This window comes from Saccopteryx leptura, chromosome 2, assembly GCF_036850995.1.
Source record: "Saccopteryx leptura isolate mSacLep1 chromosome 2, mSacLep1_pri_phased_curated, whole genome shotgun sequence".
NCBI lineage: Eukaryota > Metazoa > Chordata > Mammalia > Chiroptera > Emballonuridae > Saccopteryx > Saccopteryx leptura.
In genome coordinates this window covers 286,000,825-286,015,007 of record NC_089504.1, presented here as the reverse complement: position 1 = coordinate 286,015,007, position 14,183 = coordinate 286,000,825, and the positions used below count along the sequence as shown (strand labels likewise).

Genomic DNA, 14,183 nt, shown 5'->3' with positions numbered 1-14,183 from the left:
GCTGTGAGCTGACGAGGGCCAGCGTCCCTGCAGGGGTGGGAGCCAGGAGTAGTAAGACAGGTAGGTATAGCCTCAGGGACAGGCAGGAAGCAGAGGGAGCTCTTATGTGAAGGCTTTTCTGTTTTCTGTGAAGTAGGAGACACTGGTCTTGAGCTAGGAATGAGGGGTGGAAAAGATGGGAGGTTTGAAGGAAGGTAGATTCAAATAGTCATTGCGGAAAGAAGGAGAGAAGGATCACAGGAATGTGGAAGATTGCCAAGCCTAAATATTGAGGGCCTGGTGAGATAGATGACCTTGAGCTTTAGTGGAAGAAATCTACCAGGTTCATTCATTCTTTTAGGACCTGTTAGGAGTCACCCTATCAGCCATGCATTTATGGGGTATACAGTAGAGAACAAAACAGAGAGCTCATGCTTGTGGAGTGCAGGGAGACAGACAATAAACATACCAAGTCAGTGACATCAGATGTTATGAGACATCTGATGTGATGGGGAATCAGGAATGCCAGTCAAGGTGGTTGCAATTTTTAAAAGGGTGGGCAGGATAGAACTCACTGAAATGCCTTTGAGTAGAAAAACTTGATGGAGGTGGGGGAGGCTGGTGATGTGATTTTCCCACAGAAGCACTCAGCTGTTCACTGCCCTGTGTCCATGGAGAATGTGGAAAGTTGGGTTTCTTCAGGGACAGAGTTCTAATGAGTGGTGCAGAGAAGGGCAGAGGGGCAGGTACTCAAGTAGTTTACAAGAGCGCTCCATCTCCAGGGCACTGAGGGAAGCAGTCTGAGGGATCTGTGTCCAGCGCATGTGACACTGCAGAAAGAACCTTCTGATAGCTGGGAGGTCATCTGGAGTCGGGGAGGGAGAAGGGCAGGGTCTGTAGAAAAGGTGAGGCAGTTTCAGCTCTGTCTCTCCACAGCCACAGGGTCCCTGCACAAGGCTGTGGTGAGCAGAGACAGCAGAGTTTATCTGGTAGAGGAGATTCAGCTGTTCCCCGAGCCTGAACCTGTTCAAAACCTACAGCTGTCCCCTACCCAGGTGAGAAGGGACCTTCTAAAGGGGCAGGCCTCGGGTGCTGGGTCCTTGCTGGGCGTGGTGGGAGCACCCTGACACTCTATCTTCTTTCCAGGGTGCATTGTTTATAGGCTTCTCAGGAGGCGTCTTGAGGGTCCCCCGAGCCAACTGTAGTGTCTATGAGACCTGTATGGACTGTGTCCTTGCCCGGGACCCCCACTGTGCCTGGGACCCCGAGTCCAGAATCTGTCGCCTCCTGCCCACCTCCATCCCGTGAGTGCCAGTCCTGGATGGCACCAGGACCCTTTCTACCTAGCTTGTGTTCTTGTTCTTCCTCTCTCCAGGGGCGACTGACACATTCCCTCCAAGATCTCCTCTCCTGTGGTGGGCTCCTCCAGGGAAGGGGTTGCACCCAGCAGTTTAGAAGCTGCTCTAGAATCCTGGGTCTCCCCTCCTCTGTTCTACCTGTGTCCAACCCTCCTTCTTTCCCACTGCTTCCTCCCTGCTCTTCCCACTTTTGTCTGAAGAGAAGATTTATTATTATTTTTTTTATCTCTTTGCCCTCTCAGGAAGTCCTGGAGGCAGGATGTGGAGAGAGGGAACCCAGACTGGGCGTGTGCCAATGGCCCCATGGGCAGGAGCCTCCGGCCTCAGAGACAACCCCAGATCAGTGAGTGTGGGACCAGGGCAGGTGCAAAGGCTTGGGAGGGCTGTGCGTTCCTTCCTCAGTTTCCTCCCCCAGCACTCGTCTAGCTTGAGACCTGAACACCCAGAGTTGGCATGCATTTGGGTCTTGCCTTTAGGGAAAGGGGATTCAGGATTGAGGGTAAAGCTGGTTTTGGTGTCATAAGTTGGAGTCAGATGGACTGGAAGTAGTCTGGGGTCCTGATTAGAGCTAGGGAAGGGTTAGGGTTGAGTTTGGGAGTTAAATGGAAATTGGAGATATTCATAGAAAGTCCAAATGTAGGGTAGAGATACTCCCCGCCTTCCTTTGCCCCCACCTCCCTTAACCTTTTGCCCTCTTTTCTTCATCTATAGTTAAAGAAGTGCTGGCTGTCCCCAACTCCATTCTGGAGCTCCCTTGTCCCCACCTCTCAGCTCTGGCCTCTTACTACTGGACTCACGGGAGAACACCAGTCCCAGGAGCCTCTTCCATGGTCTACAATGGCTCCCTCTTGCTGTTACTGCGGGACGGGGCAGGGGGCCTCTACCAGTGCTGGGCCATGGAGAATGGCTTCTTATACCCTGTAGTCTCCTATTGGGTGAACAGCCAGGACCAGCCCCTGGCCCTGGACCCTGAACTGGCCGGCATTCCCCGGGAGCGTGTGGAGGGCCCGCTGACGAGGGTCAGTGGCGGGGCCGCCCTGGCTGCCCAGAGGTCCTACTGGCCCCACTTCCTCACGGTCACTGTACTGCTTGCCTTAGTGCTTTCAGGAGCCCTCATCATCCTCCTCATCTTCCCACTGGGGGCACTCCGAGCCCGCAGCAAGGTCCAGGGCTGTGAGACCCTGCCCCCCAGGGAGAAAGCCCCCTTGAGCAGAAAGCTGCACCTCCAACTTCCCAAGGAACGCAGGTCTTCTGCCAGTGATCTGGACGCTGACAACAACCATGAGGGCACTGAGGTGGCTTAAACTCTGGGCACAGACTGGGGCTGCAGGGCAGGGCATGGTGCCTGGTCATGCCGCCCAGGGCGCCTGGAGCAGTGCAGACCTGAGTCGGGTGGGAGCAGCAGGAAAGATCACCTTCCTCCCCCCAGGGCAGCTGCTCTGCCATTCTGCACCACTAGTAGCACTCAGCAGGCCTGGGCACGTGGCTGACTGCCCTATGGGATTCCCTTCTACCAAACACATGAGCTCTCAAATGGGGCTTGCCCCAGACCTGGACATAGGCTATGACAGGAAGACCTAGAGAAGATCCTTCAGTTCCACCCATTCTGGGACACTCCAGGAAATTTGCTCCAGAAGACCCTAAAACATCTGACTGTTCCAGAACCCGATGGTAATAAACACCAAACATCTAAACAACCATAAGATAGCATGCCACCCCTGGAGACTCCACTCTGATAGCAGCTGCTGCCTGGGCCATCAGTACTTCCCTTTCCTAGAGATCTTTAGGGCTCTGCTGGGAGCTGCCCTCTCCTGCTCCCCTTATCAACTGCACACCACTGACTCCTGGGAAGTCTTTCCTGAAGTCTGACCACCTTCCTTCTTGTTTCAGTTCAGGGAGGTTGTGAGCCTTTCAGCTGGGCTAGAATGGCAGAGGTAATCTGAGCCTTGTTCGTGCATTTACCCTGGCTGACCCTTTGACCTCCCTCCTCTCCCCTTTCCTTTGCTTTGGGATTCAGAAAACTGTCACAGTTTATTTTTTATTAAAATGACAAAACTTATGATTGGCGTTATTTTTATCAGAGCAGAGTTCTCCAGTGGAGGACTGCAAGATGTAAGGGGAGCAGCCCTGGCCAGGTAGCTCAGTTGGCTAGAGCATCGTCCCAATATGCTAAGATTGCAAGATTGATCTCTGGTTGACACATACAAGAATCAACTAATGAATGCATAAGTAAGTGGAACAATAAAATCGATGTTTCACTCTCTCTCTAAAAAATTCAATAAATAAAATTTTTAAATAAATAAAGTAAAAAAAAAAAAAAGATGTAAGGGAACAGGCATCAAGGACATCAGTGAGAAGAGGGCCAGGTTTGTGGGGTGGCTGTTTCCTAGAACTCTTCTGCCTTGCTAGCTTCCCCCAGAGCCAGCCGACAGCCCTTTCCTCCACTCCAGCCATTGCCAGAGAGTGCCTTAAGACTTTGCCTTTCAGGTCAATGTTCTGTGTTGACCAGCTTCAGCTGTGTCTGCTGGCCAGGCAACACCTTATCCATCACTGGGAGACGATTTGGCAGGTGTCCCTGCTGCAGCACTACAGTTGCTGTCCCTAATTCTCCCACAATTCTTCTAACTCCAACTCAGCCCCTTACCCTACTGCAGCCGTCGGTTTCAACTCTTGGTGGATTGAATTTATAGAAAGACCATGCAGCCTGACCTGTGGTGGCCCAGTGGATAAAGCGTCGACCTGGAAATGCTGAGGTCGCCGGTTTGAAACCCTGGGCTTGCCTGGTCAAGGCACATATGGGAGTTGATGCTTCCAGCTCCTCCCCCTTCTCTCTCTCTCTGTCTCTCCATCTCTCCTCTCTCTCTCTCTCCCTCTCCTAAAAAATTGAATAAATAAAAAATAAATAAAAATTAAAAAAAAAAAAAAGAAAGACCATGCAGCCTCCCCCATCCTGGACACATCCTTCCTAATGTCTGACAAACAGTGCTCTCTCCACACCCCACACCACCTGACCCCTCACTCTCCTTTCACAAAGGCTCATGTCCCTCTTCCAACCAAGGCTACCCAGTGCCTTTGCCTCCTTCTTTCTGCACAGATGAATTGCCCCCTCACTTTCCCACTCCCTCAGCTTAATCTCCCCTCCTACCCTCAGGTGTGCTACCCATTCTCTGTAGAAAAAACCTAAAACAATAACCCTCTCCAACCTCAACCTTGAAATCTGTGCATATCACCCCTACTTGCTCTCTCTTTCCTGTTAGCATCAAACACCAGAAACAGTCTGCACTAGCTGCCTCCCCCATCCACCCTTAATGTCACCCTCACCCTCTTTAATCTCCTGTGGTCTGGCTTTCTTCCCCACCTCTCTGCTTAAATGACTCTCCACAATTACCCATAAGCCCCTAACTGACCATGACTTCTATGCAGTCTTCACACCTTGGCCACAACTCTCTTCACATCTCACAACTCTTCTACTATGGTTTCTTTTTTTGTTTCTGTTTAAAAATATTTTTTTTAATTTTTTTATTTTAGCTACATCCTTGGCCTCTAAATCACTAAAGACCAAGAGGACACAATACCCTCTCCCCAGTTGTAACAACCAAAACTATCTCCAGGCATTGCCAGAGGCCCTCAAGAGCAAAATTGTCCGTTTGAGAACCGCAGTCTTCCTGGTTCTCCAAGGTGTCCAAAGACCCGGATTATCTGCTTTTCATGCTGTGTCCCCTCTGTTGGAAAAAGCCCCGGTGAAAATCTCTTCCTGGAACAGGGCTCCCAGCTGCAGTGGGACACCAGGCGCTCGTTTGTGGGGTCACTGTTAAAAAAACAGGCCTGGACGGGAAGCCACCAAGCCAGGCGCCCTTATGCCTCTGACCCCCACGCAAGGCCAGTGGGGATGGAGGCGGGGTGCTGGGTAGCTGCTGTCAATGTTGAGCCGCGTGTGCAGACAAGAGCTGGGTTCATCATCCTCAGCATGTGCGTTCTGGCTGGGGGACGGGAGGGGGCAAGGGAACTAAAAATATTTTTTTGACAGAGACAGAGAGAGAGAGGGACAGACAGGCAGGAAGGGAGAGAGATGAGAAGCATCAGTTCTTCATTGCGGCACTTTAGTTGTTCATTGATTGCTTTCTCATATGTGCCTTGACCAGGGGGCTCCAGCAGACGGAATGACCCCTTGCTCTAGACAGCAACCTTGGGCTTCAAGCCAGAGACCTTTGGGCTCAAGTCAGTAATCATGGGGTCATGTCTATGATCCCACGTTCAAACCAGCTACCCCGTGCTCAAGATGGTGAGCCCATGCTCAAGCCAGCGACTTTTGGGTTTCAAACCGGTGACCTCAGCGTTCCGGGTTTATGATCTATCCACTGCGCCACCACAGGCCAGGTAGTATTTGTCTTTCTGTGATTGGCTTATTTCACTCTCTATCCTCAAGGTTTATTCACGTTGTAGCATGTGGCGGCAATTCCATTCCCTTTTTGTGGCTGAATAATATTCTATTGTATGTATAAACCACAGTTTTTTAAAATCCATTCATCTGCTCAGGGACATTCGGGCTGTTTGATGTCTTTGACGTTGTGAATATGCTGCAGTGAACATGGGTATGCAGACCTCTCTTCCAGACCCTGTCTGCTCTGGCTCCTTTACTGGAGTTAATCGGCTTCTCTAGTTCTTTCTTGCTCCCTTGCTAGCTCCTCTGTGTCCTCCCATTACCCAGCACTTTTATCTGAGTCCTGGCTTTCACCTTCTAAGTACCCCTTCCAGACTTCCTCTCCAGTGGCTCCCCTGTTAACCTCGAGGCCAAGAGCAGTGGGGCAGCGTGGAGCAATGGAAAGAGCACTAAGCCAGGGTTCCTGGGGCCTTCATCTGCTGTTATAGACTCAGACAGCCCTTCCAGTTTGTACCTCAGAAGGAAGGACTGCACAGGAAGCTCTTTCTCATTTAGGCATTATGAATCCCTCACTACCAAATGTACAGCTCCTTCTCTTCTCTGCCTCCCCCCCCCCCCTCCACCATGTCACTCTGGAATGTACTCTTTCCTCATCTCTCTCTCAGATACAGTTTAGAGACTATCTCCTCTGTGCCATCTTCCCAGCCCTGGCTGATCATTTTCCCCTAATATTTCCCTAGCACTCACTGTCTTTATCACTCATGAGGCACTTAGACTGAACCATATGAATGTAAGACATGGAGTGGATGGCACATGTGAACAGAGAATTCCTACTAGACTGTCAAAACTCTGGGGACAGGTACAGCAACCCTGTCTCCATGATCTTCAGTGTGAGACACTACACTATAGTGAAAGGAGGACTTAGGAAATGCTTACCAATTAGGAGAGAAAAGGCTTGGTTAGTCTCATCCCATGTGACCTCTCTACAGGCTTTGACACTGGTGATAATTCTTTCTGGTCACACTTTTCCTTTGGCCTCTGGTTACTTACAGTGCTCTTCCTACATTTTTACCTTGTTGGACACTGCTTCTCAGTTTGTTTCAAGGTCTCCTTTGCTCTTATCTCACTTTAAAAGTCCCCTTGGACAATGTCTTCTATGCCTATTGCTTCCATTTGCACCTGTTAACCAAGGATATCTATTCATTCATTCAGTAAACATACATTCAGTACCTGCTATGGTTTAGAATCTAGCCTAGACTGCTAGGGAGATATCTGACCAAGACCTGCTTCCTGCCCTGGCCTGATTGCTCATTTGGTTGGAGTGTCATCCTGATATGCCAAGGTTGTGGGTGTGACCTCTGGTTGGAGCACATGCAGGAGTCAACCAATGATGCATGGATGCATGGAGTGCAGATTGATGTTTCTCTCTCTCTCTCTCTAATCAATCATTCAATCACCATAATAAAAAAAGACCTGCTTCTTGTCTTCACAGGGCTTACAGTTCAGCAGTAGGAACAGAATGGCAACAATCAGAGTTGGGGGTGGGGTGGTAAAGAGGTATTGTGAGGACAGTGTATTGCTAACTCAGGTTTCTTGCCTCCCCTCTAGCTACTGGTTATCTCCCACCAGATGCACCACAGGCATACCTAATGCAACATGTCCCAAACTGAAGTTATCATTCTCTCCAGACCTTGTCTCTGTCCCATGTTCCCCATGCTCGTTAATCACACTGCAATGAAGCAGCTTGGGACTTATCCCCCATTTCCTCTCTCACCCCCTCCACCAGTTCCACCTCTCCCTCCTCCCCCTCCCTCTTCCTGGCATTTCTCAGCACCTCTCCAGTCCAGTCAGGCCCAGGCCACCTCTAAGACAACCAGAGCCAACCCCAAACCAGTCTCTGCCACCTTTCCCATTCCCATTAATGCACCTCCAGTTAAGAGTTAAGAGGAGCTTACTAAGAAAAAATGTTTGCCTAAAACTCCAAATAACTTTTTATTAAATTCAGAATAAAAAAGTAAAACCCCCTTGGGATAGCATGCCTTGCCTCCAGCTCTTCCATACACACCTCGGCAATCCTTGCAGTTCCTGAGCCCCTCTATGCAGTATCATGAAAACCTGTGCAGTGTCCGGCATTATTCCAGGCCTTAGTTACACAGATATTAATAGCCATCCTGCTTAAAGGAACTGACCCTGAGATTCCTTAAGGCATGCTATTTCTTCCACCTAGAACATTATCCTCTGCAGATTCTTTTCTAACCTCCCAATCAGACTTAGTGCCCTATGCACACTTCAGTCTAATCTTTGTTATACTGCTTTGTTGTGTTTTCTTGTGCCTGGCACATGGAAGGCGTTCTCTCAGTGCTGAAATGCATGCATTTATTCAATAAATATTTACTGAGCACCTATTATGTAACAAGCACTGTTAGGTGCTGAGAACACATCAATGAGCAAACACATAATTCTTGCTGTCATAAAGCATATATTCTAGTGTGGGGACAGATAATATATATTTAAATAAGTAGGGTATATTAAAAGGTGATGCACTAAGGAGAAGAAAAAAAATGAGTTGGAGAAGAAAGGTTGAGAGTGGGAGGTGCATCTATAGCTCTAAACGGGATTTAGAATAGGTCTCACCCTGGCTGGAGAGCTCGGTTGGTTAGAGCAGTTGTCCTGAACTGCAGAGGTTGCTGGTTCAATCCCCAGTCAGGGCACATACAGGAACAAATCAATGTTCCTGTCTCTCTCTCTCTCTCTCTCTCTCTCTTTCTCCCTTCCTCTCTCACTAAAATCAATCAAAAAATTTTTTTAATTGTGAAAAAAAAAAGAAAAGAATAGGTCTCACTGATTAGGTGAAGTTTGAACAATAACTGAATTGGACAATGAGACAAAGTAAATGAAAGTACAAGCTAAGTGCCTGCTTGTAGGAAGAGCATCAAGAAATAAGCAGCAACTGCCTGACCAGGCAGTGGTGCAGTGGATAGAGCATTGGACTGGGATGCAGAGGACCCAGGTTTGAGACCCCAAGGTCGCCAGCTTGAGCACGGGCTCATCTGGTTTGAGCAAAAGCTCACCAGCTTGGACCCAAGGTCGCTGGCTCGAGCAAGAGGTAACTCAGTCTGCTGAAGGCCCGCAGTCAAGGCACATATGAGAAAGCAATCAATGAACAACTAAGGTGTTGCAACGTGCAACAAAAAACTGATGATTGATGCTTCTCATCTCTCTCCGTTCCTGTCTGTCTGCCCCTGTCTATCCCTCTCTCTGACTCTCTCTCTGTCTTTTTTTTTAAAAAGAAAAGAAACAAGCAGCAACCAATGTAAAGGCTCCAGACCAGAGTGAGGGTGGCAAATGAAGTGAGAAAGTTAATGGGAGTGTGTGGGGCTGGTCGTAGGTCTTTGCATAGACTTTGGCTTTTACTCTGCATAAATAGCCATTCAAGAATTTTAAACAGAGGGACATCATCTGACTTACAGTTTAAAAGTATCACTGGCTTTATTGTGATTAGAATGTAGCAGAAGCAAAGGTGAAGCAAAGAAAAACAGTGAGGAAGCTACTAGAATAATCCAGGTGAGAGATAATGGTGGCTGGGACCAAGGGGGTATTATGGAGGTATTGAGAAGTGGTCAAGCTTTGGACAGACTTTTAAGATAAGGCCAATAGTATTTGATGATGGATTGCATGGGATATGTGAGAAAAAGAGAACATTCAAGGATGGCTCCCAGATTTATGGTCTGGGCAAATGGAAGGATGAGATGCCAATCAACTGAGATGAGGAAGACAGCAGGTAGGTCAGATTTGGAGGAAGAACAGGAGTTCCATTTTTGACATGCTAAAAATGTCAGGGTTCTCCAATATATATCCTTCAAGCCATTGATTATGCTCTTGTGGAGGCTGGCACATCCAAAATCTTTAGGGCAGGTGTGCAGTCTGGAAATTCTGGGCGCAGGAGCTGATGTTGGCCAGGGTCTGATTGCTTTCTCCTATGTGCCTTGCCTGGGGGGCTCCAGCCAAGCCAGTGACATCTTGCTCATGCCAGCGACCTTGGGCTCAAGCCAGTGACCATGGGGTCATGTCTATGATGACCTTGGGGTTTTGAACCGCTGTCCTCAGTATCCCAGGCCAACACTCTATCCACTGTGCTATTGCCTGGTCTGGCTCATTAATTGCTTCTTGTACATGCTATGCCAAGGGATCGAACTTCTCACCATGGCATGCCAGGACAATGCTTTATCCATTCAGCCACCTAGCCAGAACTGCTCTTAAGGTCTTTCAACTGATTAGATGAGGCCCACATGCATTATCAGGGTAATCTCTTTTTCTTTTCTTTTCTTTTTTTTTTTTTTTTTTTGTATTTTTCCAAAGTTGGAAACGGGGAGGCAGTCAGACAGACTCCCGCATGAGCCTGACCGGGATCCACCCGGCATGCCCACCATGGGGCGATGCTCTGCCCATCTTGGGGCTTCGCTGTGCCGCAATCAGAGCCATTCTAGCGCCTGAGGCAGAGGCCACAGAGCCATCCTCAGCGCCCAGGCCAACTTTGCTCTAATGGATGTTTGGCTGGGGGAGGGGAAGAGAGAGACAGAGAGGAAGGAGAGGGGGAGGGGTGGAGAAGCAGATGGGCGCTTCTCCTGTGTGCCCTGGCCGGGAATCGAACCCGGGACTTCTGCACGCCAGGCCGATGCTCTACCACTGAGCCAACCAGCCAGGGCGCTCTTTCTTTTTTATTAAGTGAGAGGCTGAGAGGCAGGGAGGTGAGGAGGCAGAGACAGACTCCTGTATGCACCCTGACTAGGGTCCACTCAGCAAGCCCCTACCAGGCCATGCTCTGCCCAGCTGGGGCACAGCTCTGTTGCTTGGCAACTGAGCTATTTTAGCACCGGAGACTGAGGTCATGGAGCTATCCTCAGCATCCAGAACCAACTTTGTTCAAACCATTTGAGCCATGGTTGCAGAGGGAAGAGAGAGAGAGAAATTGGGGGGGGGGGGTAGAAGCAGATGCTTGCTTCTCCTGTGTGCCCTGACCAGGAATCGAATCCGGGACTTCCACACACTGTCTGATACGCTACTACTGAGCCAACCGGCCCGCCCAGGGCCAGTAATCTCTTTTTCTTAAAGTCAACTGATTGTAGATGTTAATCACACACTTACAAAATACCATCATGGCAACAGTGTTAGTGTTTGAGTGAATAACTAGGTACTATATAGCCTAGCCAAATTAACATATAACTAACCATCATACTAAGTTTGAAATCTCCATTAGATATTTTGAAGCAGCTGTCAACACAAATCCGGAGTTCAGGAGGGATTTATCCTAGAGGCATCAAAATTTTAAATTGTAGTAAAATACACATAACATAAAATTTGCTATTAGTGACATTTAGTCATTCATAATGTTGTGCAATCATCACCACTCTCTACTTCCAGAACATTTTCATCATCTAAAAATGAAACTCTGGGCGTTGACCAGGAGTGTGGAAGTCCCGGGTTCGATTCCCAGTCAGGGCACACAGGAGAAGCGCCATCTGCTTCTCCACCCCTCCCCCTCTCCTTCCTCTCTGTCTCTCTCTTCCCCTCCCACAGCCAAGGCTCCATTGGAGCAAAGGTGGCCTGGGCACTAAGGATGGCTCTATGGCCTCCACCTTGGTCCTGAGAATGGCATCAGCAGCAAGGGATCAACGTCCCAGATGGGCAGAGCATCGCCCCCAGATGGGCATGCCGGGTGGATCCTGGTCGGGTACATGTGGGAGTCTGTCTGACTGCCTCCCTGCTTCTAACTTCAGAAAAATACCAAAAATAAATAAATAAATAAAAATAAAACCAAAACTGTACTAATTAAGCAGTCATTCCCCATTCTTTCTTCCCTCCAGCCCCTGGAAACGACCAATCTGCTATATGTCTCTATAGATATTCTGTTCTACATATTTCATATAATAGAATTACACAATATATGACTTCTGTGTCTAGGTTATTTCACTTAATGATTTCAAGATTAATCCATGTTGTAGCATGTATCAATACTTCATTAGTTTTTATCATTGCATAATATTACATTGTATAACTATAACACAATTTGTTTCTACTTTTTTGCTGTTGTACATTTCCACCAGCAATGTTTGAGGGTTCCAATTTCTCCACATCCTCGCTGACAGGGGTTTTGTCTGTTTTATTTTATTTTATTTTATTTTATTTTATTTTTTTACAAGACAGAGAGAGTCAGAGAGAGGGATAGACAGGGACAGACAGACAGGAACGAAGAGATGAGAAACATCAATCATTAGTTTTTCGTTGCACATTGCGACACCTTAGCTGTTCATTGATTGCTTTCTCATATGTGCCTTGACCACAGGCCTTCAGCAGACCAAGTAACCCCTTGCTCGAGCCAGCGACCTTGGGTCCAAGCTGGTGAGCTTTTGCTCAAACCAGATGAGCCTGCGGTCAAGCTGGTGACCTCAGGGTCTCAAACCTGGGTCCTCCGCATCCCAGTCCGACGCTCTATCCACTGTGCCGCTGTCTGTTTTTTTTTGTTTGTTTTTTTTTTTAATTTAAAAAATTTTTTTTTAACAGAGAGAGAGAGTCAGAGATGGATAGACAGACAGACAGGAACAGAGAGATGAGAAGCATCAATCATTAGTTTTTCATTGCGCATTGTAACACCTTAGTTTTTCATTGATTACTTTCTCATAAGTGCCTTGACTGCGAGCCTTCAGCAGACTGAGTAACCCCTTGCTTGAGCCAGCGACCTTGGGTCCAAGCTGGTGAGCTTTTTGCTCAAACCAGATGAGCCCACGCTCAAGCTGGCGACCTTGGGGTCTTGAACCTGGGTCCTCTGCATCCCAGTCCGACGCTCTATTCACTGTGCCACCACCTGGTCAGGCTGTCTGTTTTAATTATAGCCATCCCAGTAGGTGTGAAGTGGGATCTGATATGGTTTTTATTTTATTTATAAGTTTTAAAAGTTATTTGAGAGAGAGAGAGAGAAAGAGAGAGCGAGAGAGAGAGAAAGAAACGTCTAGCCCTGGCCAGTTTGCTCAGTGGTAGAGTGTCATCCCAGCGTGTGGATGTCCCTGGTTCAATTCCTGATCAGGGCACACAGGAGAAGTGACCAACTGCTTCTCCATCCACCCTTCTCACTCCCTTTCTCTCTCCCTTTCTCTCCAGCAGCCATGGCTCAATTGGTTCGAGCACATAAGCCCTGGGTGCTGAGGATGGATCTGTGGAGCCTCCACCTCAGGTGCTAAAAAATAGCTCAGTTGCCATCATGACCCTAGATGGGCAGAACATCAGCCCCTGTTGGGGGCACATGCAGAAGTCTGTCTCTCTATCTCCCCTCCTCTCACTTGGAAAAGAAGGGAAAAAAAAAGAAACATCTACCTGTTGTTCCACCCATTCATGCACTCGCTGTTTTACTCCCATATGTGCCCTGACTGGGGATCGAACCCACAACTTTGGTAAATCCAGATGAGCTACACTGCCAGGGCTCACTATGGTTCTGATTTGTATTTTCTTAATGACTGATAATATTGAGCACCTTTTCACATGCTTGTTGACCATTTGTACATCTTTGGAAAAATATCTATTCAAGTCTTTAGCCTTTTTTTTTTCTTTTAAGTGAGAGGAAGGGAGATAGACAGACTACCGCATAGCCCAGACTAGGATTCACACGGCAGCCCGTCTGAGGCGATGGTCCTGTCAACAGAGTTATCCTCAGCGTTGGGGGGCCAACACCGGAATCAAGCCACTGGCTGCAAGAGGCGAAGAGAAGCAGATGTTTGCTTCTCGTGTGTGCCCTGACCAGGGCCTTTTGCCTATTTTTAAATTGGGTTGTCTTTTTGTTTTGAGTCGTGGAAATATTTATTTTGAAAAGAATTGACTCTCCACTCCAGGCATTCAGTTACTCATTTAAAGAGCTCTTCTGCCCTGGCCGGTTGGCTCAGCGGTAGAGCGTCGGCCTAGCGTGCGGAGGACCCGGGTTCGATTCCCGGCCAGGGCACACAGGAGAAGCGCCCATTTGCTTCTCCACCCCTCCGCCGCGCTTTCCTCTCTGTCTCTCTCTTCCCCTCCCACAGCCAAGGCTCCATTGGAGCAAACATGGCCCGGGCGCTGGGGATGGCTCTGTGGCCGCTGCCTCAGGCGCTAGAGTGGCTCTGGTCGCAACATGGCGACGCCCAGGATGGGCAGAGCATCGCCCCCTGGTGGGCAGAGCGTCGCCCCATGGTGGGCGTGCCGGGTGGATCCCGGTCGGGCGCATGCGGGAGTCTGTCTGACTGTCTCTCCCTGTTTCCAGCTTCAGAAAAAAATAAAAAATAAAAAATAAAGAGCTCTTCTTCTTGTTTTAAATCCACTCATAGGCAAATACATAGTTTCAGAGCTGAACAGACCCTTAATGTCATTTATGCCACCTCCAGGATGTCCCCTCTTTCTGCAATTTTTTTAAGTTCCCAAGTTTCAAAATTGGTTGTCTACCCTTA

General features: G+C 48.5%; 1 protein-coding gene across 7 annotated transcripts in view; it reads left to right on the top strand.

The window, feature by feature from the left end:
• SEMA4A (semaphorin 4A) overlaps window positions 1-3,396 on the top strand; it is a 31,511-nt gene extending 28,115 nt beyond the window's left edge. For all 7 annotated transcript variants that reach the window (XM_066362210.1, XM_066362209.1, XM_066362211.1 and 4 more), the window contains exons 12-15: window positions 916-1,034; window positions 1,126-1,283; window positions 1,580-1,680; window positions 2,049-3,396. In XM_066362210.1, coding sequence (XP_066218307.1) covers window positions 916-1,034; window positions 1,126-1,283; window positions 1,580-1,680; window positions 2,049-2,641 — 971 coding nt within the window. In that variant the 3' untranslated portion in view covers window positions 2,642-3,396. The remainder of the gene's footprint in view (window positions 1-915; window positions 1,035-1,125; window positions 1,284-1,579; window positions 1,681-2,048) is intronic.
• Window positions 3,397-14,183: the final 10,787 nt, after the last annotated feature.